The 26,640-nt window shown below is 40.6% G+C and overlaps 1 protein-coding gene across 16 annotated transcripts in view; it reads right to left on the reverse strand.

Moving 5' to 3' along the window:
- The window catches only part of FMNL2 (formin like 2), a 328,394-nt gene that overhangs the window by 136,292 nt on the left and 165,462 nt on the right, over nt 1-26,640 (reverse strand). For all 16 annotated transcript variants that reach the window (XM_042243862.1, XM_060409919.1, XM_060409918.1 and 13 more), the window contains exon 2: nt 238-321. In XM_042243862.1, coding sequence (XP_042099796.1) covers nt 238-321 — 84 coding nt within the window. The remainder of the gene's footprint in view (nt 1-237; nt 322-26,640) is intronic.

A 26,640-nucleotide genomic window follows, 5' to 3' on the forward strand; every position in this document is an offset into this window, starting at 1 on the left:
TTTGACCACTTGACCAGATTAATCAGAAATTTTACCTGCAAAACATTTAAAAATCAAGAATTAAGATAATGCAAGAATAAAATGTCTTTTTCTAACTTTTTATTTGGTCATGAGAAACAGGAAGGCAAATCACAAAACAGAAATCCATGTATCTCTTGGAAAAAGTCTGATATATTTAGGGTTTAAATCTGGTTTTCTTCTCTCACTATGTGTTGAAAAAGCATCAGTGTTTCTTACCTGATCACAGATCAGTTCCCACTTTTTCTCATTGTCATACTGCCGCAGCAACCTGGCTTTGTCAGGGGGTAGGTTCATAGCATTCTGTAAGAAAAAAAAACAAAAAGGAAATATGTCATATCTCACAACAAGAATAACAGGCCACCCTTGGGCAGGCCAAAGAATACTACTGTGGTTCTTTAATGACTTCAAGTCCTAGCATCTGATGAAACAGAAACACCCTACACAAGTCTTTTAACTATCAAATTGCTTGAATGAGAGGAGACAGGCTCTCAAGTCCTATGTTGGGACACTGGGGTGGTCTGCTCTGAACTACAGACTTGCATTTCAGCGAAAGTAATTAATTCTTCACTTAATAGCCAGCTCCCAGTCTTCTCAACAAAGCACCAGAGGTTATCGAGAAGGTACTGTCCCAATTTTCTTTTCCAGGCATAAGAGTCTTCCATTTTGAACAGTGGGAACTTGATTTTGTTATATCCTTATCAAAATTTGCTCCCAATTCCTTTAGAAGTACTACAGCCCCACCAGACACAGAACAGAAAACACTAAAAGAAAACTCAATGAACAGAACCATTGATAGATAACATCAACTTTGACTCACTTTGAAAGACTATGAGTAAAGGAACAGATGAAAGAAGAGAAGAAAACAATGCAACCAGTTTTTGTCCCCTCTGTGAGATGACAGCACTCCTTCATGACATAGGTTAATATCAGTAACTTCAACTCTCAGTTTAGCTGGGAAGTGGGGTTTGCAGTGAGAAATGAGTCATGAGCTAAAAGATGTCCAGACCATCAGACTTCATGAAACCCTCCTCCATTAATAGAGCACATTTTCTATAGTGTTGATGGTAATTTTCCAAGGGCTTCCCCGGTGGCTCAGGTGGTAAAGAATCTGCCTGCAGTACAGGAGACCTAGGTTTGATCCCTGGGTTGGGAAGATCCCCTGGAGGAGGGCATAGCTACTCACTCTAGTATTCTTGCCTGGAGAATCCCCATGGACAGAGGAGCCTAGAGGGCTGCAGTCCAAGGGGTCCGCAAAGAGATGGACACAACTGAGCAACTAAGCACACCCAGGTACATACACATTAGTTAATGTCCCAAATAACCAATCATATACATTTTCAAGATACTTGTCTTGGGTCTGATGTGATTTCAAGATATTTGGGCATGGAGCATGGCAAAAAGAGAGCCCCAGAAGAAATTCCTACCTGTTCCCCTGATCCCCCTAAAGCTCCCATGCTTTAAACAACTGAGCCAAATATTCAACTAATTTCATGTACTAACTGTCCCATCTAAACCCCTGTATCAACACTCTAAATCATATCTGGCTCATAATAAATAATATAGCCCCTTGCCTGGGTCAATATTTGAGTAGACAAATGCAGAGATCTTGAACTTATAATACTCAAACCCCTAGCTCTCTGGAGGACTTGGACTTACAGAGAAACGACTCCCCTTGCCACAATTACTGTCTTATGTCATCCAGCAAAACAAATTTAATCGAGGCGAGGGTGGGTAAGTCATTCTGACTTAATAGCAGACAATTAACCTTTGATGATTTTGACTGATATAACTGAAGCATTTTCCCCAAAGCTCAATCTAGTATCCAGACTAATGCGCATAAGGAGGTAGTAGATATGTACCACTTATCAATTTGAATCTAATAACCTTTTTCAGAATATTAATTTTTTATAACCCCAAAGCTTACAACATTATTAGAAAATCTTTAGACTCCAGAGTTTTCAATGATACTGCCAAGATTTCTCCATAAAAATATCTAAAATGGGAAAAATATTTTCATATGGCCTATCTCTATGGAATATCTACTTGAAGTAAAACAGAAAATAACTACTTGTATTTATTTGCAATTACACTTTTATTATGTTCAACAACCACCCCTGCGATAAAGCAACATTATTGATCATTAAATAACCAGCCCATCATTGCTTATTTGCACCCAAAAGATAAGATTATTTCCTCTTAAACTGATTTTGACCCTCATGTTAGCGCCCCTGGGTGTGCATTAAATAAGAACAGTAAGATTATAATAAGGTAGATTAAATGAGCTTTTTTCCCTGAGTCCTTATTAACCTCTCGTGATACAAAGGGGTAACACAATGAATGCCTAAACTCCTACAAGGTGCCAAGCACTGTATGGGCACTCTGTGTACATAATTTAATCTTCATAACAAGCCCATGGGATAGATATAACTTCCCCAATTTTACAAATGAGAAAACAGGCCTAGGAGTGCTTACTCAAGGTTAGACTTCTTTACAGAAGAAAACAGGGCCTAAACTTAGTCTGTTGGACTCCAAGGACAAACACTAAAAATGATAGGCCCTTTTTTTTTTTTTTTTTTTTTTTGGCATTGAAGTAGAATGGCAAATAACTGACTTTCTGTTAGTACTCCACAAGACAATCACGCAGAAGCAGTACGCAAATAGTGCTACGGAAATTAGATGCAGGCCCTGTTGTTACCACAAAGAGAAAGCCAAGATAATCCTTTCTGGATCGACTTTTCTTTTAATAAAACAGTCTTTCATTCAAATGTTTCTGAAGCACCACCCTAGTACAAGCACTGTGCTCCAAAGCACAATGGGGAACCTAACAGATATAGTCCCCATGGGGCATCATATTCCAATGAGATGAAGATGAAACAAACTAATCTTCTCAAACTCTGACAAGTCTTGTTAGAGATTATCAGAAGACAACTTATAGACTTAACTATCTGCAAAGAGTGCTTCCCTGGTGGCTCAGATGGTAAAGAATCTGCCTACAATGCAGGAGACCTGGGTTTGATCCCTGGGTCAGGAAGATTCCCTGCAGAAGGCAATTCTTGCCTGAAGAATTCCATGAACAGAGGGCATGGAAAAACTATGGTTTTTCTAGTCATCATGTATGGATGTGAGACCTGGACCACAAAAAAGGCTGAGCGCCAAAGAATTGATGCCTTCAAACTGTGGTGCTGGAAAAGACTCCTAAGAGTACCATGGACAGAAAGGAGATCAAACCAGTCCATCCTAAAGGAAATCAACCCTGAATTTTCACTGGAAGGACTGATGCTGAAGCTGAATTCTTTGGCCACATGATGCAAAGAGCTGATTCACGGGAAAGACCCTGATGCTGGGAAAGATTGATGGCAGGATGATAAGGGGACGACAGAGGATGAGATGGTTGGATGGCATCATTGACTCAATGGGCATGAGTTTGAGCAAACTCCTGAAGATACTGAAGGACAGGGAAGCCTGGCATGCTGAAGTCTATGGGGTCGCAGAGAGACAGACATGACTGAGCAACTGAACAACATCTGGAAAATCTTCCTAAGGAGAAGATAACAAGTAAGGTAAGTTCCAGAAATGAGAAAAGGTAAGTCAGGTAAAGAGTGGATGGCAGTATTCTAGGCAGAGAAAACAGGGGAAAGATGCTAAGGTAAGGAACAGTTTGGATACATCAAAGCTGAAAGTGAGTCAACATGGCTGGAAAGAAAACAAAAGAGAGGAAATGAGGGAAAAATAAAGTTGGAGAGGTGAGTCAAGGCTAGGTCATGTCCAGCCATGTAGGACTGGAGTCAATACTTTTCCTTTGCTCTAAAGTGCAATGAGAAACCAGTGAAGGCTTGTAAGCATGAGATGACATAATCAGGTTATGTTTTACAAAGATTATCATGGGTGCTTTATGGACAACTGATTAGAAACAGCACAAATGGAAACAGGGGAACCAGTTGAGAGTAGTTCGAATGAACAGCAGCTGTCAGGGCAGTAGTTCGAATGAATGCCGGCAGGCTGGGACAAGGTGAGATCTCGACTGAAGCAGGTGGATAGATGTCAGAAACAGTATGTGAAACTGACTGGATAGACTTAAGGGCTGAGGGAGAATGTTGAGTGTTAATACCTGGTTTCTACCTTAAGTCACTAGGTGAACGGTGGTCTGTTTAAGAGGGGCACACTGCAAAGGTGGCATGGAGGCGGTGAAGAATAAGATTTCTAAATGGCCCTAACTGGTTAGGTATATGATAGCTATGAAACATCCAAGAAAACACTCAAGCAATCAGGCAGATGTACAGTTCTCAAGGTCAGAAGAAAGGTCTGCATCTTTCTGAATGAGAAGAGTCCTGAGAACTTTGAACCTGAGAACTAGTTATCATCAGCACCCACACATAAAAACATATACTCGGTAATCATTCACCAAGCATTTAAAATCAACTCTTAAACAGGTCAAGCCTCTGAGCAGTTCAGGTATACATTACCCAGCTTAATAAATCTACAAGGACTGTGAGGAAGCAGCTCCATTTAAAATCAGACCCTCCACAGAGGCCTGGTTAAAGTTCAGGGATGTTGTGATTAGCTGGCAAGAACTGCCCTTCGACTTTCTGAGAATGCATTCATTCCTTTTGAGCTATATAGGGAAGGCCTTGGGAATCCAAGCTAAATGTTTGTGCAGGTAACTCCTGAGAGCCCAAGCTATTTTCTGAGGAACCTGATGTGAACAGTCCACTCATTAGAAAAGACCCTGATGCTGGGAAAATCGAGGGCAGGAAGAGAAGGGGACAACAGAGGATGAGATGGTTGGATGACTTCATTGACTCAATGGATGCGAGTTTGGCAAACTCTGGGAGATAGAGAAGGACAAGCAGGCCTGGGCTTGCAGAGAGTCTTAACACAACTTAGCCACTGAACAACACTGGCTATCTCTCTAGGCTCCACTACTGCCTGTATAAAAATGTACTGCCCTTCTATTCGGCAGAAAATGTACAACTTTCAAGTGGTCCTAGCCCCTGCAACAACACAACCTCATATATACTTAGTGATATCTCAACACAGAGCACTCCTTCCCTCCACGGATTCAACCTATACGTATGTACTAGGCTTTGACCATGCGCCAGTGTACCTGCCCTGCAGGCACAGGAGGAAATTCAGTCATGAAGCTGCTGTGCTCAAGTACATGCCAAAGGTCCACTGGAGAGAGATGATCAGTTCAGTTCAGTTGCTCAGTCGTGTCCGACTCTTTGCGACCCCACGGACTACAGCACACCAGGCATCCCTGTCCATCACCAAGACATATGATATCTGAGTTGAAATATCTAGTGGATATTAATCCTTTATTTTCTAGATTGCACAAGTTTCTAGCTCAAATTAATCAGATCATTCAAGGGCATTTTTTTTTTCCTGTAAGGAATGTCCCTTTCTATTCCACCTGGCAAATTTTAAGAATCAGCTCAAATATCATTTACCATTAGAACCTTCTCCCAACTTCTCCAAGAGGATATACCCTCTGGTTGGGCTCTGACAACACTGTATACATCTCTCCTTTACAGCACCACATACACTGTGCCATAATCATGTTAGCCTACCTAAATCACCCCCCAACTAAGTTCTTCAGGGATAATTTCTTTATCAGATACAGTACAAGGCAAACAGGAGGCACTCGACAAGCTGCTGAATCAATGAAAAGCAAGCTAACTCAATCATACTATTCAGTCTATCTTCACTGATTTAGCATTTATGCTTTAGCTACTGACAAAGTCTACAAACGGAAGAGCCTTTTTTCTTGTAAAAGCTCAATGATAATGTCTATTACTTATTAGAATTCATGGGGTAACAAATCAAGTTCAATTCTAGCAACATTTCCTTGAAAAGAAAAATATTTTACACATCCTTCTGCCACATATAATAAACATGGAACCTAAACTTTGTTTTGGTCTTGTTGCCAGTAGATTCAAATCAGTATCAACTATAATAATTAGTCTAATCCAAAAGTTACTTAGGGATACAAGCAACTTATGCAGCTCAATTCCAGAAAAATAAACGACCCAATCAAAAAATGGGCCAAAGAACTAAATAGACATTTCTCCAAAGAAGACATACGGATGGCTAACAAACACATGAAAAGATGCTCAACATCACTCATTATTAGAGAAATGCAAATCAAAACCACAATGAGATACCACTTCACACCAGTCAGAATGGCTGCGATCCAAAAATCTGCAAGCAATAAATGCTGGAGAGGGTGTGGAGAAAAGGGAACCCTCTTACACTGTTGGTGGGAATGCAAACTAGTACAGCCACTATGGAGAACAGTGTGGAGATTCCTTAAAAAATTGCAAATAGAACTACCTTATGACCCAGCAATCCCACTGCTGGGCATACACACCAAGGAAACCAGAATTGAAAGAGACACATGTACCCCAATGTTCATCGCAGCACTGTTTATAATAGCCAGGACATGGAAACAACCTAGGTGTCTATCAGCAGATGAATGGATAAGAAAGCTGTGGTACATATACACAATGGAGTATTACTCAACCATTAAAAAGAATTCATTTGAATCAGTTCTGATGAGATGGATGAAACTGGAGCCGATTATACAGAGTGAAGTAAGCCAGAAAGAAAAACACCAATACAGTATACTAACACATATATATGGAATTTAGAAAGATGGCAATGACAACCCTGTATGCAAGACAGCAAAAAAGACACAGATGTGTATAACGGACTTTTGGACTCAGAGGGAGAGGGAGAGGGTGGGATGATTTGGGAGAATGGCATTGTAACATGTATAATATCATGTAAGAATCGAATCACCAGTCTATGTCTGACGCAGGATACAGCATGCTTGGGGCTGGTGCACGGGGATGACCCAGAGAGATGTTATGGGGAGGGAGGTGGGAGGGGGGTTCATGTTTGGGAACGCATGTACACCCGTGGTGGATTCATGTCAATGTATGGCAAAACCGATACAGTATTATAAAGTAAAATAAAGTAAAAATTTTAAAAAAAGTTACTTAGGGGCTTCCCAGGTGGCACAGTGGTATAGAATCCGCCTTCCTATGTAGGAGATACAGGTTTGATCCCTGGGTTGGGAAGGTCCCCTGGAAAAGGAAATGGCAACCCACTCCAGTATTCTTGCCTGGACGATCCCATGGACAGAGGGGCCTGGCGGGCTACAGTGCACAGGACTTGCAAAGAGTTGGATATGACTTAGCAACCAAATGACAAAGAAAAGGGGTAGTTACCTTTATGGCCTATATTGTTTTTAAGTCACTTTCCATCTCAGAATATTTTAAAAATGGAAGATTTAATAACTAGATAACAACACAATATGCAAGTTTCTGGGTATTTCATGGAGAAATTATGATTAACAGAGTCTATAAGAGTCTATATGTTAGAAGTGATACTTATAGATTATCATATACAACACAGAGAAGAATGAAAGTACCCAAACCATTCAGAATCAGATAAACCCAAGCCTTAGGAATAGAGTTTTCTGGTCTCAGCTCTTGCCCTGGATTCATGGGAACAAAAAAACCTTGCAAAAGATCCTCTTTTTCCCTGATATCTTCAAGGCTCCTGTTGAGAAATCCACGGAAACATGCATACGCAGGAGTGAAAGTGAATTATGTCAAATACACCTTATGTAATATACTTTTGATCTTATAGTCTCTACATTAAAGCTTTCAAGTATTAAGTCAAAAGATTTTAAACAGAAACTCTGCTATTACACAACCACCTGCATACACTTCACAAGCAGCAGTGCTTATGGAAGTAGGGAAAAGATGTTACTAGAGAAAAGGCTAAGACAATCACTGACAGTTGTTGAATGATAAAGGTACAAACATTCTACAGTAACTTAAAAGAAGGAACCATTACATTTCTTTGAACATGGGGTTAAAAAAAAAAACAGAATAGAAAACTTGCTTTTTTTTTTAACCATGTGTAAGTGTACAGTTCAGTGGTATAGTCACAGTTGGAACTGGACTAGCTAGACCTCAACCCAGACTTGTATCACGTATTATTGGTGATGTTGACCCACACAACTTGAATCAAAAAGCAAAGATGAAAAAGCCAGTAAATGAAATTCAAAACCTGAAGATCAGAATCCAGTCAGAATCAAAGCTCAGTTCAGTTCAGTCGCTCAGTCGTGTCCGACTCTTTGCGACCCCATGAATTGCAGCATGCCAGGCCTCCCTGTCCATCACCAACTCCCAGAGTTCACTCAGACTCACGTCCATCGAGTCAGTGATGCCATCCAGCCATCTCATCCTCTGTCATCCCCTTCTCCTCCTTCCCCCAATCCCTCCCAGAATCAGAGTCTTTTCCAATAAGTCAACTCTTCGCATGAGGTGGCCAAAGTACTAGAGTTTCAGCTTCAGCATCATTCCCTCCAAAGAAATCCCAGGGCTGATCTCCTTCAGAATGGATTGGTTGGATCTCCTGGCAGTCCAAGGGACTCTCAAGTCTTCTCCAACACCATAGGTCAAAAGCATCAATTATTCGGTGCTCAGCTTTCTTCACAGTCCAACTCTACATCCATACATGACTACTGGAAAAACCATAGCCTTGACTAGATGGACCTTTGTTGACAAAGTAATGTCTCTGCTTTTGAATGTGCTATCTAGGTTGGTCATAACTTTCCTTCCAAGGAGTAAGCGTCTTTTAATTTCATGGCTGCAGTCACCATCTGCAGTGATTTTGGAGCCCCCCAAAATAAAGTCTGACATGTTTCCCCATCTATTTCCCATGAAGTGATGGGACCAGATGCCATGATCTTCGTTTTCTGAATGTTGAGTTTTAAGCCAACTTTTTCACTCTCCTCTTTCACTTTTATCAAGAGGCTTTTTAGTTCCTTTTCACTTTCTGCCATAAGGGTGGTGTTATCTGCATATCTGAGGTGATTGATATTTCTCCCGGCAATCTTGATTCCAGCTTGTGCTTCTTCCAGTCCAGTGTTTCTCATGATGTACTCTGCATAGAAGTTAAATAAGCAGGGTGACAGTATACAGCCTTGACGTACTCCTTTCACTATTTGGAACCAGTCTATTGTTCCATGTCCAGTTCTACTGTTGCTTCCTAACCTGCATACAGGTTTCTCAAGAGGCAGGTCAAGTGGTCTGGTATTCCCATCTCTTTCAGAATTTTCCACAGTTTATTGTGACCCACACAGTCAAAGGCTTTGGAATAGTCAATAAAGCAGAAATAGATGTTTTTCTGGAACTCTCTTGCTTTTTCCATGATCCAGCGGATGTTAGCAATGTGATCTCCGGTTCCTCTGCCTTTTCTAAAACCAGCTGGAACATCAGGGAGTTCGCAGTTCATGTATTGCTGAAGCCTGGCTTGGAGAATTTTGAGCAGTACTTTACTAGCATGTGAGATGAGTGCAATTGTGCGGTAGTTTGAGCATTCTTTGGCATTGCCTTTCTTTGGGATTGGAATGAAAACTGACCTTTTCCAGTCCTGTGGCCACTGCTGAGTTTTCCAAATGTGCTGGCATATTGAGTGCAGCACTTTCACAGCATCATCTTTCAGGATTTGAAATAGCTCAACTGGAATTCCATCACCTCCACTAGCTTTTTTCGTAATGATGCTTTCTAAGGCCCACTTGACTTCACTTTCCAGGATGTCTGGCTCTAGGTGAGTGATCACACCATCGTGATTATATGGGTCATGAAGATCTTTTTTGTACAGTTCTTCTGTGTATTCTTGCCACCTCTTCTTAATATGTTATGCTTCTGTTAGGTCCATACCATTTCTATCCTTTATCGAGCCCATCTTTGCATGAAATGTTCCCTTGGTGTCTCTAGTTTTCTTGAAGAGATCTCTAGTCTTTCCCATTCTGTTCTTTTCCTCTATTTCTTTGCATTGAATGCTGAGGAAGGCTTTCTTATCTCTTCTTGCTATTCTTTGGAACTCTGCATTCAGATGCTTGTATCTTTCTTTTTCTCCTTTGCTTTTCGCCTCTCTTCTTTTCACAACTATTTGTAAGGCCTCCCCAGACAGCCATTTTGCTTTTTTACATTTCTTTTCCATGGGGATGGTTTTGATCCCTGTCTCCTGTACAATGTCCCAAACCTCCGTTCATAGTTCACCAGGCACTCTATCAGATCTAGTCCCTTAAATCTATTTCTCAGAATCAAAGCTAAGGGTTAAAATCAACAAGATGGACCATTCATTAATGGTCTGATACATCTCAAGCCCTTAGGTTCTTTGCCTTCATTATCCAATTTAATCTACTTTAAAATCCTGACAAGCAGGTATTATCTTCTCCATTTAACAGAGAAGGAAACTAAAGGGCAAGGCGGTTAAGTAGCTCTTCCATGCAGAAGATAGGTGACAGATTCCAAGGCTCAAAAAAGAGGTCTGTATGATCACCCTCTTTCCATGACACTTAAGCTATAATGTTTCTAAAATCTGACCTCAGTGAACCAATTCAACAATCCTACCTGAATACCAGACACATAGTCATTATGTGCGAGAGTAAGGTGAAAATGCACATATTTATCACTATTTTTAATAAGCTATTAACATTTTCAGACAAAATATTGGTACTTCAATAGAATTCTTCAATTTCTTTGAAAATATGATATAAACTAGAAACCCTTCCCCCCAAAAAAGTTACTGGGTCAAATCTTTAGCTAGCCAGGTACTGTGTCAATTCAACAATCACCTTCTAAACCCTGTTAAATATCAAATGAAGGCAGAGATACATATATAAGGTAAACTTGCACTTCAATGACCCAAAAGAGAAGATAAATCCACAACACACAACTGAACATGTTATGTAATATAGCCAAGCCGCAGAGAAAAAGTCATTACTTTTTGTTAAGGAAAGCAAGAAACGCTATGGACTGATTTTGGGTGTGTGGGGAGAGCATAAAGAATGCCATTTAATGGCATAATCTGGTTTTTAACATTTGGCCTCTGAAGATGGGTCACATGGGTTGCAGTCCTAACTCCGCCACTCATGAATAGGTAATCTCAGGTACATTATTTAAACTGAACCTCAGCTTCCTCACTTAAAAAAAAAGGGAGATGGTGGTGGTGATAATGATGAGAAGGATGAAGGTGGTAGTAATGCTACTACCCACCTCATGAAGTATGAGGAAAATCAAACTGGATAACGCTTACACCTAACAGAGAGTAAGTGCATGGAAAGCACTCCTTAGATCTTATCATTCTCCTTGTTTCAGGTGAATAGAAGCATGAATACAAAAGGCAGAGGACTGTGAACTACACAGAACAGATCAGAGGATAAGGAGTGGGTCATGTTAGACCAGGTTAGAAAGGCAGGGCCCTGGACACAGCACAGAATTTCAGACTTACTAGACAGGCAATGGTAAGTCATCAGCCAAGGAAATGTCTTACCAAAAAAAAAAAAAAAAAAAAGCCAGGCGTGGGGTCAACTCACATTAAGTAAAGGGTTGTTCCTCCTCTGTTAATTCTTCCCAGATCACCCTTTTTCCTTGTATTATTATTGGGACATCAAGTTGAGTCACCTGATGTTGAATAATGCATCAATTCTCCTATGAGTTCACTTAGACTTGCAACATCTGGGTGGTTGCAAATTCAATAAGTGACCCGCCCCTCTGTTCAGCTAACCTCAAAGCCATTTCCTTCCTTGCCCTCTATTCTTGTTCCAAACAACTACCTGACATCCTAAATTTTAATATCCTCCTAGCCTAGAGGATGCTGCTGAAATATAGTCCACTTCTTTCCTGGCACAGGTCTCCGGCAGCTAGCCAAATAGTTCCCCAAAGCGAATCATCAGTCAGTCATCTTTCACTGTCACTGTTAGTCTTATTTAATCATTGAGGTATTAACGTCATTCCCTTGCCAGTGAAGCCCACAGTAGGAGAAATTGGTCTGCTCCTGGTCTAGTTATATCTTCAGAATGAAATCTGACTGGAGAGCTGTCCTTTCCAGGGAAGCTGTGAGAATGAGACAGCTCCCCAGTCTCCCATTCACAATTTTAGTTACAGCCCATTTTCTTGGAAGGTTTTCTTTAAGGACTGAGCTAAATAAAAAGGACTCCTCCATAACTTTTTTATAGTCTAAGAAGTACAGAACTAGAACACAAGCTTGTGGTATTTTAGTCTTCTGTTTTTTTCAGAGGTGACCAAACTGACTCCAAAAAATGAAGGCTGTGTTCAAGTTTATTTAACTGGTTATTACCAGACAGAAAAAAAATCTGGGCCAACATGTCTTCTACTCATTTTCCACTATCAAGAATGAAAGCCCACTTATATCTGTTGTGTGTGTGAGTATATGCACATATATTTTAGAAAATCCAATAAGATAATGTACGTAGAGTAGTTAGCACAAAGCCCTCCATTCAGTACATGTTGGATATTGTTGTGTGGGTGTTCAGTGGCTATGTCATGTCTGACTCTTTGTGACCCCACGCACTGAAGCCTGGTGGGCTCTTCTGTCCATGAGATTTCCCAGGCAACAGCACTGGAGTGGACTGCCATTTCCTGCTCCATGGTATCTTCCATACTGCTTCTAAGTCGCTCAGTCATGTCCGACTCTGTGCGACCCCATGGACTGCAGCCCACCAGGGTCCTCCGTCCATGGGATTTTCCAGGCAAGAGTACTGGAGTGGGTTGCCATTGCCTTCTCCGGGGATCTTCCCTACCCAGGGATCAAACTCAAGCCCCCTGTCCTGTGTCTCCTGCATCGGCAGGAGGATTCTTTACCACTCAGAGCCATCTGGGGAGCCTGTGACATTGTTCCTCTTGCTATTATCATTTTAAAGAATACATGGAATTACTATTATGCTCCCCTCCACTTAGTAAGCCTCCATCCTTCCTGACTACACAAGTTTCCTTATACCACAATAATAAGTACCAGCACTGTCCCTACCATTCTTCCTGACTTGGGGCTTTATAGTCAGAAAACAATTCATTTTATCTATAAAATTATAAACCTGTAGAAACTTCCATATTTGTTTTTACCAATAAACACAAATTAAAACCAAAAACTTAACAAAGTTGCCTGCAAATTAACTGGTTTATTTTGTTTGGGGGGCCATGCTGTGTAGCTTGTTGTTGCTATTTAGTCACTGTTGGGTCTGACTCTTTTATGACCCCAAGGACTGTAGCCCACCAGGCTTCTGTATCCATGGGATTCTCCAGGCAAGAATACTAGAGTGGGTCACATGCCCTCCTGAAGGGGATCTTCCGTATCCAGAGATCGTACTTGAGTCTCCTGCACTAGCAAGTGGATTCTTTACCACCAAGCCACCAGGGAAGCCTCGCGGGTACTTTAAAAGGTATTAATTCCCTGACCAGGGATGGAAATGGGGCCCCTTGCAGCGAAGTGTGGAGTGCTAACCATTGCACAACCAAAGAATTCCCATACTTTAATCACACTTTCACTACTCTTTGCAAATGGGAATGAAGACGGTTGATTGTGCATATATATACGTTTATATTATCTTATTTAATTGCATGGCCAGAGCATCATGAATATGGGTAACGTGGATGGAAGAGTCCATGCTGCCTACAGAATAGGAGGGCAGAGCTATAGTAGTCAACGCCGAGTTTTCCCATGGCTCCTTTTTTGCTACTCCCTATACCACTAGCTTAAGTGAGTCAACATCCCAAGAGGCCAAAACCACATACCCCTCCTCTGGCCATCATGCCAGCTCCTGAAATACAGATTCTTGACAGTTGGAACCATAAAGAAGGCTGAGCACCAAAAACTTGATGCTTTCAAACTGCGGTGCTGCAGAAAATTCTTGAGAGTCCCTTGAACAGCAAGGGGATCAAACCAGTCAATCCTAAAGGAAATCAATCCTGAATATTCATTGGAAGGACTGATGCTGAAGTGCCAATAACTGGCCACCTGATGCAAAGAGCCAACTCATTAGAAAAGACTCTGATGCTGGGAAAGATTGAGGGCAGGAGGAAAAGTAGAGGACAGAAAATGAGATGGTTGGATGGCATCATCGAATCAATGAACATGAGTTTGAGCAAACTATGGGAGATAGTGAAGGACAGGGAAGCCTGTCATGCTGGAGTTTCTGGGTTTGCAAAGAGTTGGACACGACTGAGTGACTGAACAACAACAACCGTATTCAAACAGAAAGGGAATAAGTGGAAAGAAACATTCAATCTCTTTCAAACCTCATATCTGATTTCCTTTGGAGACCTGATGTCTGATTCTTTGACATGCTCTGGAACTCAAACAGTTGTTTACCATCTGTCTGCCAATTGCTATTCCAAGAGCAGTGTCCACCTGCACACACTTGTGTAATCAGATGGGAAGTTACACAAGGGGCCACATTTAATGCTTAACTGTCAATCATTTGACAATAGGAGAGCAAATACATTCACATGCTATGCTTGCTGGCACAGAGTCAAAATCCAATGAACGGGTTCTAGACTTTGGATAAATATTAACATCCTCTGACATAAAATTCTCTGTGTAAAAACATTTTGAGAATTGAAAATACCAAGTTCAAATTAACTACAACATATTAGATAGCTGAATTCCATCACAATTAAGGCAGACACATGAAACAGTTGATAAAACATTCATGAGTTAAGTAAACACTCCAATGTACCAGCCAAAACAATATCTCCTGATGTTTGGTACATGGCATTTTAGATTTTACACATGTACTGCAAAACAATTATGACATTAAATAATGGAATTTTTATTAAACAGCTAAACCAAATCATATATTACAAATGAATTCTCAGATACCTGAGTAAGTGGTATCTCTTGTTGGGGGTGTAGGTTTTCGATCTTCACTGTACCTATCTAGAGAATATAAAATAAAATCCAAGCCACTGGAATTATCCCTGGTTTTATGTTCTCACCATACAGTGATATGTTCAAGGCATAAAGCGCTACCTAAATGCATGATCTGGTCTCAGACTAAAATGAGGAAAAATGGTCAAATCTGGATTGCATGTACCAGGCAGAGCTAAACAAGAATCAAACACCTTTCAGGGAAAGCAAACACCTACAGTTACAGAGAATGTGTTTGGGGAAGCAGGCCCCAGGGTTTGCACGTCTCGGTTCTAAGTGCTAGACATGGTGTGTGCAAGAAAAAAGGAGGAAAAAGCACACAAGCAAGAGAGAGATGACAAAGAGAAGGGGCAGGGCTGGGGAGGATCCGACCGCACTGAAGCCCTGTGCTTCTCAGCTGAGTAAACCACAACAGTGACCCTGGCTGCTGAACTCAGCACACCCCCTCAACAATGTTCTGGATGTAAACACTTTTCTGTTTCCTACATAGCAGTGTTCTGCTTCTCCAAGAGAGCTACAAGTATTTGGGAAAATGCCAGAATAGGACAATGGCCATTTAATCTGCATTCTTATGTTCTGTAACAACTCTACTCTCCTGACAGCAGATCGACCATACCCAGGTCACCAGGAACCAATTTATCCTACTGCAAAGTAAACCTCAAGTTCAAGTCCTAAGGATCCCAGGGGTAAAGCAATACAGTTCATCCAGGAACCTCCACCCAAAGAAGTGGCCAACTTGGAGTGCAACTCTGATTTGGATTTGTCTTCTTCCAGACAGAAATTCAACTCTACACTAACTCCAGTGTACATGAACCACTGCTGGATATTAGGCTTTAAGAAGTGACAGGATCAAGAGAACATTCAATTTGTGACTTAAAAACTACCTAGTACTTACTTTACTTCCTAAATGAATTTTTTTTTTTGCAGTGAAGTCTTATTTTTAGAATACAATTTAATCTTCATATGTTTAGAAAATAAGAAAATACAGACAAGTATAACAAAAAATAATAATAATAACCTTTCCCACTGTCCAAATGTTATCACCATTAACCCTGTAGAATGTAGACCTAAATGAACTGTTATAAGCCAATCCTGAAACCTAGCCCTCCACACACATCCCTAGCTTGGGGGTCTGCAGGCCTCTGTGGCTGCAGTGCTCCGTCCTAGCTAGCAGGCCCACTGACAAATACGTCTATTCATCTACCCCTTCTCCTCTGTACATATATTTATAAATGGTAAGCACAATATATTCTCTGTCATTCCACATGGTTGGCCAATAAAGACATTGTTTAATAGAGAGGTGCCGCACATACCATGCATGATTTTAAAATGAATAGGATTTATCAAAATATATTAACACAAAAGCCATATTATCATAACTTAATCTTTCTTTAATGACTCTGAGAAAGACTCTAAAATTTTTACAATGTTTTCTGGTCATCCCTATGGATTACAACGATAAGCTTTGTGGCTGGAATGACTGAGACCTAGGTTCAAATTCCAGTTACTAGCAATTCATCTTGGCATGTAACAAAACTCTCTAAGTATCAGCATCCTCTTCTGAAAACGAGGACCAAAGAACCTCCCTGCTAGGATCACCATGAAATACATGTACCCCTCACAGCAGGAGATCCAGGGACAGCAGTGTGGTATCTACAAGAGAAGTTGTGACTGGGGACAAATATTCTGGCCTTCAGAGTTTAAAAAAAAAAAAAAAAAAAGAACTTGAGTTTATATCCTAGATGTGAACCTCCTTGCTGTATGCTCACTAGCAAGACACTTAACTTTCTTAAAATTATAATTGTATTTATTTATTTTTGGCTGTGCTGGGTCTCTGTGTGGGCTTTTCTCTAGTTGTGGTGAGCAGGGGCTACTCTCTATTTGCAATGGGCAGGCCTCTTTAGTTACGGAGCATGAGCTCTAGAGTGCATGAGCTTCAGTAGTCTCTGCTCCTGGGCTTTAAAGCACAAGCTCAATAGAGATGGAGCACGGGATTAGTTGTTCTGTGGCATGTGGGATCTTCCCCAGATCAGGAACTGAACCCATATCTCCTTCATTTGCAGGCAAATTCTTTACCACTGAGCCACCAGGAAAGCCCTTAATTGTTTTTCTCTTTAATTTCCTCGCTTGTAAAATAAGGATGCTATCTACTCCAGGGGTATTTCCAGAGAAGCCTGACAGGAGAGGCTTTAAAAAGTAGGGTGGCTATGAGAAGTAAACATCAGATGGGTGAACACACGTAAAATGTGGCAATAAGCTCAGGGAATGACAGAATAAGGACTCAAGAGACTTGCTGCTATGTGTATCAGAATCCAACACAACTAAATTCAAGGAGCAGGGCAGGGGAGATGAGAGCATCTTACCCTCTTAAACATAATGTCTTTGAGAGCTTCGCAACACACCTGAAAGAATCTCTGGCACTCTAGATACAATGCATTTTAGCTAATAGCCCAAACAATGAACCTAAGAGAAATGTCCTTATTTGTGGTTCCCAAACTGGGTACCAAGGCATCCCAACTATGAATTTCCCAGAGGGAAACTGCAGAATTATTTAAAATTTTTTTTAAAAAAAGGAACAAAACTCAAAATCCACTGTCACCACTACAACCCTGAAGTAGTTTCCAGCTTTTAATTGCACTATATTCCTTTCTATAATGCGTACTTCTGCCAAGGTGATTTTCTTTTAGCAGGTGGTGTGACAGAAAGCAAATCATAAGGAAAAAATTCAGCAGGAAATGACTGACAGTATCAAATCTGAATTCAAAGTTAGATAAATCATGCAGTGTCCTATAGGTATTACATCAAATTTATATGAAACTGTGATTTTTTCTTAATACAATGTATTTTTCTTTCAAATTTCATGCAATTATTTTTTCAAACAGCCACTGAGTTGCTAGTGTAGTGCTAAATTGCTTTCATTCGTGTCTGACTCTTTACGACTCCATGAATTGTAGCCCGCCAGGCTCCTCTGTCCATGGGATTCTCCAGGCAAGAAAACTGGAGTGGATTGCCATTTCCTTCTCCAGTGGATCTTCAAAACCCAGGGATCGAATTGTGATTTTTTTTAAAAAGAATACAATGAAAGTATTTTTCTTTCAAAGTACATGTAATTACTTTTTCAAACAGCCACTGAGTTATGCAGACATAAATACTTGTAAAGTCGCCTGGACATGCATACTTCATATCAAACATACATACTTTGTATTAGGTATTCCGTTTGGCCTCAGGCACCATAAAGAATTGCTAAGACACCAAGGGCACTGCACACGGAGAAAGTGTGGAGACTTCTGGTCTAGGTTACATCCATGCTTTCTTCCCTCACCTCTGATTACAGCCTTCTGGAAATATTCTAAAATAAAAGAGCCTCTATAAAGAATTTCAAACTTTCATCTTAAGGCATACAAGAAATTATTAAAAGAAGTGGGTGAGTATGACTCAAGAAAAATATACATACATATTTTTTTAACTAGATAAATAAAATTTTATCATAAAAAGAAATTTCTGGGATTTTCCTAGCAGTGCAGTGGTTTAGACTCCGTGCTTCTAATGCAGGGAGTCCAGGGTCCAACCATGACTGGGGAACTAAGATCCCACATGCCTCATGGCCAAAAGATAAAATTATATTAAAAAAAAAAAAAAAAAAAGACTTCTCTGAGTGTTCCATGCAAACAAAGTGTCAGATTACATGCATCACCCTAACCACCCTCATAAATAAACTTCACTTTAGGTAATTTCTTTTCACAATTAATTTCTAAAAATATCTTTCAGACTAAACACTGAACTTAGTTCAGTGAACACAGAACTTAGTTTTGCAATAGAGTATTATTCAGAAAGGCCAGTGGTCCTGGTATAACTGTTAACGGCGTCTTTCACTCTTAAAAGTCTTTCATTTGGAGGACTGACTTTATGGTCGCCCTAACTTAAAGAACAAATCCATGCTGAAGAAATTAAGATATGATTGTTTATTTGAAACTAAGCATGAAGGAAAATTATAAAACTGGATTTCAGTTTTTAAAAATCTTGATAGCAGACATTTAAAGACCAGGCTGTGAGCATCTGACCCTAGAAACCTCCTTCCAATCCCGCAGTCCTGTGACTCTTAAGTCACTGGGGTAGACAGTGAACCAGCATTTCCAGAGCCCAGAGCTACTGGTGACTTAGGCTCTGCACTGTATACATTCCATGTACGTTTTAGTAAGTTGTTAGTAATAATTAATAACTTGTAATCAGCCAAGTAACAACTTGGCTTTACTTATTTAAAGAAAATACCCCAAAAAAGGCAACTCAGTTACTCTAAATTCTTACTTATCCAACAGTTTTTCATGACTGCTAAGTCACATCAGTTGTATCTGACTCTGCCAACCCCAGGGATTGTAGCCCACCAGGCAAGAATACTGGAATGGGCTGCCAAGTCCTCCTCCAGGGGATCTTCCTGACCCAGGGATTGAACCCCTGTCTCACTGTCTCCTGCACTGGCATAGGCACACTAGTGGCACCTGGGAAGTGCTATCTACCCAAAGGTTTTTCGTGTGTCATTTAAAAATATCTACAATTGGATCTTTTCACTAATTCTACCACTTTTTTCCTTCTAACTCAAGTTGCCCTTAAGCAAATTCTAATTACTTTTTGTCATTCAAAAACACACTGCTTATTCACCAACACTTAATTTTCTTCTCAAGAAACTCACTAAGTAGAGAGTTTTCATGTGGTCTCCTGTTCTCTAAAAATGAAAAACAAAAATATATTTTTCCTCCTCACAAAACCTCTTATGCCTCAGGGTAAAAAAAAAAAAAATCTTTTGACTTAATAAAATACAGACTCCTAGAAAATAAGCAGAAGCACGTACGAATGTCCATAACATCCAGGCCAAAAATACTACAGATAATTTCTTCATTCCCTTTCTGCAGAATTGTGCTTCAAATGTGACAGTATTTCAAGAGAGTTAATTCATTGGTTTCATCCTTGCTTTTCTCCACAACCTAGCACCTTCTACATTTAAGGCCTAAGATGAAGGTAAATGACAGGGGTATCTCTTTGAATGTTCTCATCATATGAACCTATAGATATGCACCTTCCTAAGCCCCAGCCTGGAAGTACCAACTCAGGAGCCTTAAGATTCAAACCCAGGAACCCACATCTCTTACAAATCTCTTGGGGAATCCTCACATACATCAGGTTTGATGATTAAAAAAAAAGTGCCCCCATGCGTGTGCACACACATGTGCCTCCATGCATAAAAGAAAGGCTTAGATTCAGTGAACAGCCCACTTACTCTTTTCTCACAATTTTGAGCATGAATGTATATATATTTTTAAAAAGCATAAAATAAGAAACTGTGGGGGAGACAGACTGCACAGGTTTTTAAGAAGTCTCATATTACTCAGCCATAAAAAGGAATGAAATTGTGCCAATTGCAGAGGTGTGGATGGACCTAGAGACTGTCATACAGGGTGAAGTAAGTCAGACAGACAAAAACAAACTCATGTATTAACGCATATAGGAGGGATTTCCTTTATAGCTCAGTCGGTAAAGAATCTGCCTGCAATGCAGGAGATCTGGGTTTGATTCCTGGGTTGGGAAGATCCCCTAGAGAAAGAAATGGCAACCCACTCCAGTATTCTTTCCTGGAGAATCCCATGGATAGAGAAGCCTGGCAGGCTACAATCCATCGGGTCCAAAGAGTCGGACACGACTTGGTGACTAAACCGCCACCAATGCACATATGTGAATCTAGAAGAATGGAGCAGACGAACCTATTTGCAAAGCAGAGAGAGAGACAAAGATGTAGAGAACAAACACGTGGACACTAAGTGGGAAGAGGGGGCTGGGATGAACTGGGAGATTGGGATTGACATATATACACCACTATATATAAAACAGACATATATACAATACTATACACAACACTCTAATGAGAACCTACTGTACAGCACACGGAACTCTGCTCAATGTACTATAGCGACCTAAATGGGAAGGAAATCCAAGAAAGAGGGAATGTATGTATACATATGGCTGATTTGACTTTACTGTACAGCAGAAAACAACACAGCATTGTAAAACAACTATACTCCAATAATCATTTTTTTTAAAAAGTTTTCCTGCACGTGGATGGGAGGAGCTAGGGGAAAGGAAGTACAATTCAAACAGACCAATTGCTCCTCACTGTGAAGACAGTACAAAAAAATCACCTATCAGAAACTCAGTTGCGAGGGAGCACCTTGGCTGTTATTTCAAGGAATTTTGTTTTTCCTTGTACACTGTAAACACTTTCCCCAAACTTGCGGATTCTTACTTAGTAAAGAATTTCTATCATCAGTTCATTCCTATCTGCAGTTCTCTCCTTCTTAGAATCTGTGGTCCAGGTAAATAACATGCTTGACAACACAGGAAGTATTTTGCTCCACTAGCTATCTTTCTAGCACAGCCACCTAACAAACCTCAAAATCTAGATAAACTTGGTTCCCAATTTGCCCACCCAGGTAGGTGAGCAGCACTGCTACACGGTAACGACAGGCTACTCAATCTACTGAAGAGTGACAACCACCATTCTCATATGACCCTCAACACTGCCCATCCAACTGTTCTCATTCCTCTGGCCAACTCACCCTGAATCAACCTTTTCTAGTCTCTTCAAGCCTCCATCCCCTCTCCCTACTTCCTCTTCAATCTTCAAACTAGCCTCCACCCCCTTTGCCTCACAAAGGAAATGAATGCCCTTCCACCAGAACTCTGTCCACCTCCTGCTATGAAATGTACAAACCCACCACACAGCTGTACCCTCCTCTTCCCTCTCCTGACCGTAAAATAAAGGAAGCACCTCTTCCTATCTCCGGAGACCATGCCCTCCTGTCTTCTTTACTCATAGGGCCACAGTGAAAAATAAAGGCTAGATCTGCACACAATGAGTGGCATATCAAAACTTATTCAATAAATTGTACCTGTTTTCACTAACAAGGTTTCCAAGAGAGCGCTGTACAGTGGGCGCTCCGAGGATAAAATAATCCCATATTCACACAGGAAGAAAGGATCAGATGAGCATGTACTTCAAACAAAATTCTCACAGCTACCCTCTTCCCCTAAACCAGCGAGATAACCCAAATATTTGTCACCACAAGAAAACCTTACCTCAGAGCTTAGTATGAGAAAGGTAAAAAGTGAAGGCACTGATATTTTGTTGCCTTTGCTGATTTTAGAATTACTCAGGACTACTTTTAAATGCTGGGGTACAAGAGTGAAAACTAATCCTATACTTTCCTCTCCATACTTGCTATGCTATACTTGGTTACCAGTTTCTCTTCCAGGAAACTGTAATTTATGAAATTTAAATGACCTAGAGCATTTGGATCACATTCAAAGTATATAATATACCTTGCAGTCAATATCTAAATCACAGGGTGCACTGGACACCAACAGAGAACAGAGCAGCACATGCGTCTATAAGACCCACACAGTAATCTTCCTTCTAGATGGAATCTTGACAATTTCTCAAAAGAGAAATAGAAAAGGCAAAAGAAACAAAGCTAAATATATGTATACAGAGTGACATACAATATTCAACTCGTTAAAGCCAGAAACACAAATCAGGCTCTTTGCTCACTGCTACGAAAATATTCCCAAAGCCCTCTCACTCAAAACTCTGACAGCCTGAGGATTTCGCCTGCACATCAGGGTAAGTTGGCTGGATTGGGCTCGGCCTCTGCGCTGGCCACTCATTCAGGGTAATTCCTCTGCAATGGCCGCTCATTCAAGATAATTTTAAAAAATGAACAGAGCCTTGGTTACTGTTTCCATCAACCCACCTGGAACTCTCAATATCAGCTCATAGATACTTGAGCTTTTAAGTTACAAACCATATCTTTAGAACAATCAGAGGCACATTTTCCAAGCTACTAGGAAAGCTAGGAAGGCCATCCTTCAAGTTTCACTGGACACAGGGAAAACTACCTTCTCCTCTGCCCCCAACCCAGTCATTGTATGAATTCTTATACCCACAGTATAGTAAGGACAAAAATCCCAGAATATAAAAATAATCCCTGGATTAAATAAATTTAGCTTTAAGAAAGCATATTCCACCATAAACTTCTATTTAGGAACTACCTAGAATAGTTTGCAGGGACACCGCAGACCTCAGAAGGTGTTTTCAAATGCCAGTAAATCTCTTAAAACTGTGAAATGTGAAAGATTTCATGTAAGAATCCAAATTTCTGCCTTCTCATAAATAGTGGAAAGTCCTGCAACTCTGGTCTGCCTTGCCAGTGCAGGCTAACACAGAGTGGTGCTGGCCTCGTGGTCAGGGCATTGACTCTCTGGCTTGCCAAGGATCCAGCATTCCCTTCCGTCTCAAATCCAGGGAGTTTTACCAGTTTAAAGGACCTACCTTATCCTTGTAGGCACCAGGGTTTTGATCCCTTTTTAAGGCACTGTTGGGGGTCTGGGGTGTCATAGAGGGTAGGGAACCTATCTGAAGCATTCAGCTGTTATTGATTCTTTTTCAAATTTTTATTGGAATACAGTTGCTTTACAATGTTCTGTTAGTTTCTACTGTACAGCAAAGTGAATCAGCTATATGTATACATATGCCCCATCTTTTTTGGATTTCCTTCCCATTTAGGTCACCAAAGAGCACTGAGGAGAGTTCCCTACACTATACCGTAGCTTCTCATTAGTTATCTACTTTACACATGGTATTAATAATGCAGGTATGCCAATCCCAATCTCCCAATTCATCCTATTATCCTTCTTCCCCCCTTGGTATCCATACATTTGTTCTCTATGTCTGTGTCTCTGTCTCTGCTTTGTAAATACAATCGTCTATACCAATTTTGTCAGCAGTTGTTGATTCTTCAGCAGAACAAACCTCAGATGGTTTCCGAGGAAAGGTTTTGAGGGCATGGGTGGGAAGGTTTAATCAACCATGTACTCAGGACCTGAGCAGAAACCACGAGGGGAAACAACAATCAAGTTTATTCCCCAAGTCAATTTTGCCCAGGAAAACAACAATCTTGTTTTCCTCTTTGATAAAAGTGATGTTGTAGAAAGGGAATTAGGCAGTTTCTTTATTTATTTGAGAAGACAATTTAGTTCTCACTCTCTGGCTCTCTTGGTGGGCCAGAAATAATCCAACGATTGTTATCACAGTTTGTCAATTTTCCTCTGGGTGTTGCCTGTAACAACATGTTATCTTCAGAGATTCCCCCACCCAAGCGGTCCTGCTCTGAGGTCAGCACTGTCTGATTTAATGTTCTGCTTTTCTTAACATTGCATGAGCTCTAACAACATGAGACATTACTTCAGAGGTCACCGTTCTAGCCCCTGACTGTGCAAAAGAGAAAGCAGACAGACTTCTTCCCACAATAAAACTCAGATGAATTCTTCAACCAATCTGGAGCTGGGTTTGGGATAACACAGTTCAACTTAATTCTCCAGAAACCAGTATCAAGAAAACCGAAGCACCAGATTACCAAAATAGAAAAAAAATAAGAACTTACAACTCAATATGTTGCTAGCTAATATATGCTCACACCAATGTCTTTTTGTAAATCATACATTCTCTAGGCTTATGCCACAGAAGAGAATCTTATTAGAATCACGATCCTGGGAGGCTGATGGCCAAATATGCCCATCATTCACTGGTAGAAACTCTTTCGCACCCAAGCTTTCTCAAATAGGATAGAGCCCACTCAGGTTTCAAAGAGACACACGAAAGAGCCTGGGGCTTCCCTCACGGCTCAGTGGTAAAGAATCCGCCTGCCAATGCAGAAAACAGGGGTTTGATCCTAGCCTGGGAGCAACTAAGCACATGTGCCACAACTTCTGAGCCTGTGCTCTGGAGCCCACGGTCTGTGGTAAGAGAAGCCACTGCAATGGGAAGCCCGTACACCGCAGCTAGAGGAGACCCAACTCACCTCAACCAGAGAAAAGCCCGCACAGCAACGGAGACACAGCACAGCCAAAAATAAAACTAGTGAATTAAAAAAAAAGAAAGAGCCTGTATTAGGTCTGCAGTGATCTATAACTAAGTCAGGAAATCCTCCCACAAATTAGGTACTTGACTCACTTCTCACCAGTCTTATGATTTCTTGGATGTAAATTTTAGGTGGCCTTGGTTATTAACTAAGTCAGAGTCATGAAAAATTCTAGAGCTATATTATATAAAGTCCTGGACATCAGGAACCCCAACAGTGCAAACACTCAGCTATCCTCCAAAACAGGAAGTCAAAGCCCTGCAGACAGGGAGGCCAGGCTTCAAAGCAGTCATCTTCAGGATTCTGGACCACTATTTAGAAAATCATCCTATCAGTGCAAATTCTGACCATTCACTTATTCAATTTCCCAGAGCTTCAACAGCTTTTCAGCTTTGAATTCCAGTGAGCTCGAAGGGACATCCTGAATACTGATCCTCTACGATCTACACCATCATCACTCACATTCTCCAATGGGCAGACTTTCACTCCCTAATCAGGCTTAATGGGAACCATAGCTTACCCAGCCCCCAGAGAAGAAGAGCTATCTATTAACTCTGTTTTTCTATTTAAAGAATGCTATTGGTTCTTCCCATCCTGCTTAGGTTACATATAGTCAAAGATCTCTCTTCCTTCATGCTTCTGCCTTACAGAATGTCATTTATTCATCATCAGGCCCTTTATGTTTACAAAGATGCCAAATTTCTGTACTAATTAAGTTGATTAAGGAACCATTCCTTCTCTTTATAAAATAGAGAACTTGTGCTGTTTTCAATAATGCACATAAACGGTAAGGTCTTAGAACATTCGGGTAAGTTTCCTTGTCCGTATTCAGTATTTTTTTATTTAATGATCTCTGAAACTCAGTATTCTCTGAACTCTAAAGAAAAAGAAGAGGAAAAACACTGTTATAAGGATAATCATATATGCTCCCAAAATTACACAGAAGGAAAAAATAAGTCACACAAAAGCCATGCCAGCAGCAAAATCTAAAAACAAAGAATGAAAATGCAGATCTGGAAGACGAATGCAATAATGCTGCATGTTGTGTCAACACAGAAATAATACAAGTTAACGAACTGGAAGAAGGGAGAATGAAAGAGGAAAATAAATTAAGCTCGCTGACTGCCGTACAGGAAATAGGTAAGATTTAAAGACTATCATTAGAAACTGACAAACCAGATAATATAAGGTTAACTAAGAAACCAGCGACTGAGGGCTTTTTTATAAAAAAAAAAAAATAAAACAAAGGCATCCACTAGAAGCAAAATTCAGACCTTCCTAAGTACCAAAAATCATCCTTTAGTAATTAAAGAACAAAGTAGATAAGTATAACAAATACATTTCTTTTTTTCATAACACTGCATTATAGTATGCAAAGCACAAAAGAGGACCTACTGTATGATGTCTGGTAAGGCAGAATTCTAAGATAGCCCCCAGGATACCTGCTCTCTGGTACACATGAACAGACAGAACTGACCGTCCTGAATCCTGTCCCCTCTGGAGCATGAGAACAAATTATGAATGTGATAGAAAAGGTCATTAGGTTACACTGTATGGCAAAGGTAAAGACAGAGGTTAGCCTAGGTGGGTCTGATCTCATCAGACAACTCAAGACTCTACAGTGAGAGAACAAAGTAGTCAGAAAAATTCAAAGCAGCACAGACATTCTCCTGTTGGACTTGAAGAGGCCAGCAGGACATACAGAGAAGGCCATGTGCCAAGGTATGGTGGGCAGCTTCTAGGAGATGACTCCCACAGTCACCAGGAAGTGAACCCTGTTAACCAGGGAGTTCAGAAGAGGACCCTGAGCCTCAGGTGAGATCACAGCCTGGCCCACCCCCTGATTTCAGCTTACTGAGATTCTGGGCAGAGGACTCAGCTAAGACAAGCCCAACTCCCTGGTGCA

The sequence above is a fragment of the Ovis aries genome, chromosome 2 (genome assembly GCF_016772045.2).
Source record: "Ovis aries strain OAR_USU_Benz2616 breed Rambouillet chromosome 2, ARS-UI_Ramb_v3.0, whole genome shotgun sequence".
In the NCBI taxonomy this organism is placed as follows: Eukaryota; Metazoa; Chordata; class Mammalia; order Artiodactyla; family Bovidae; genus Ovis; species Ovis aries.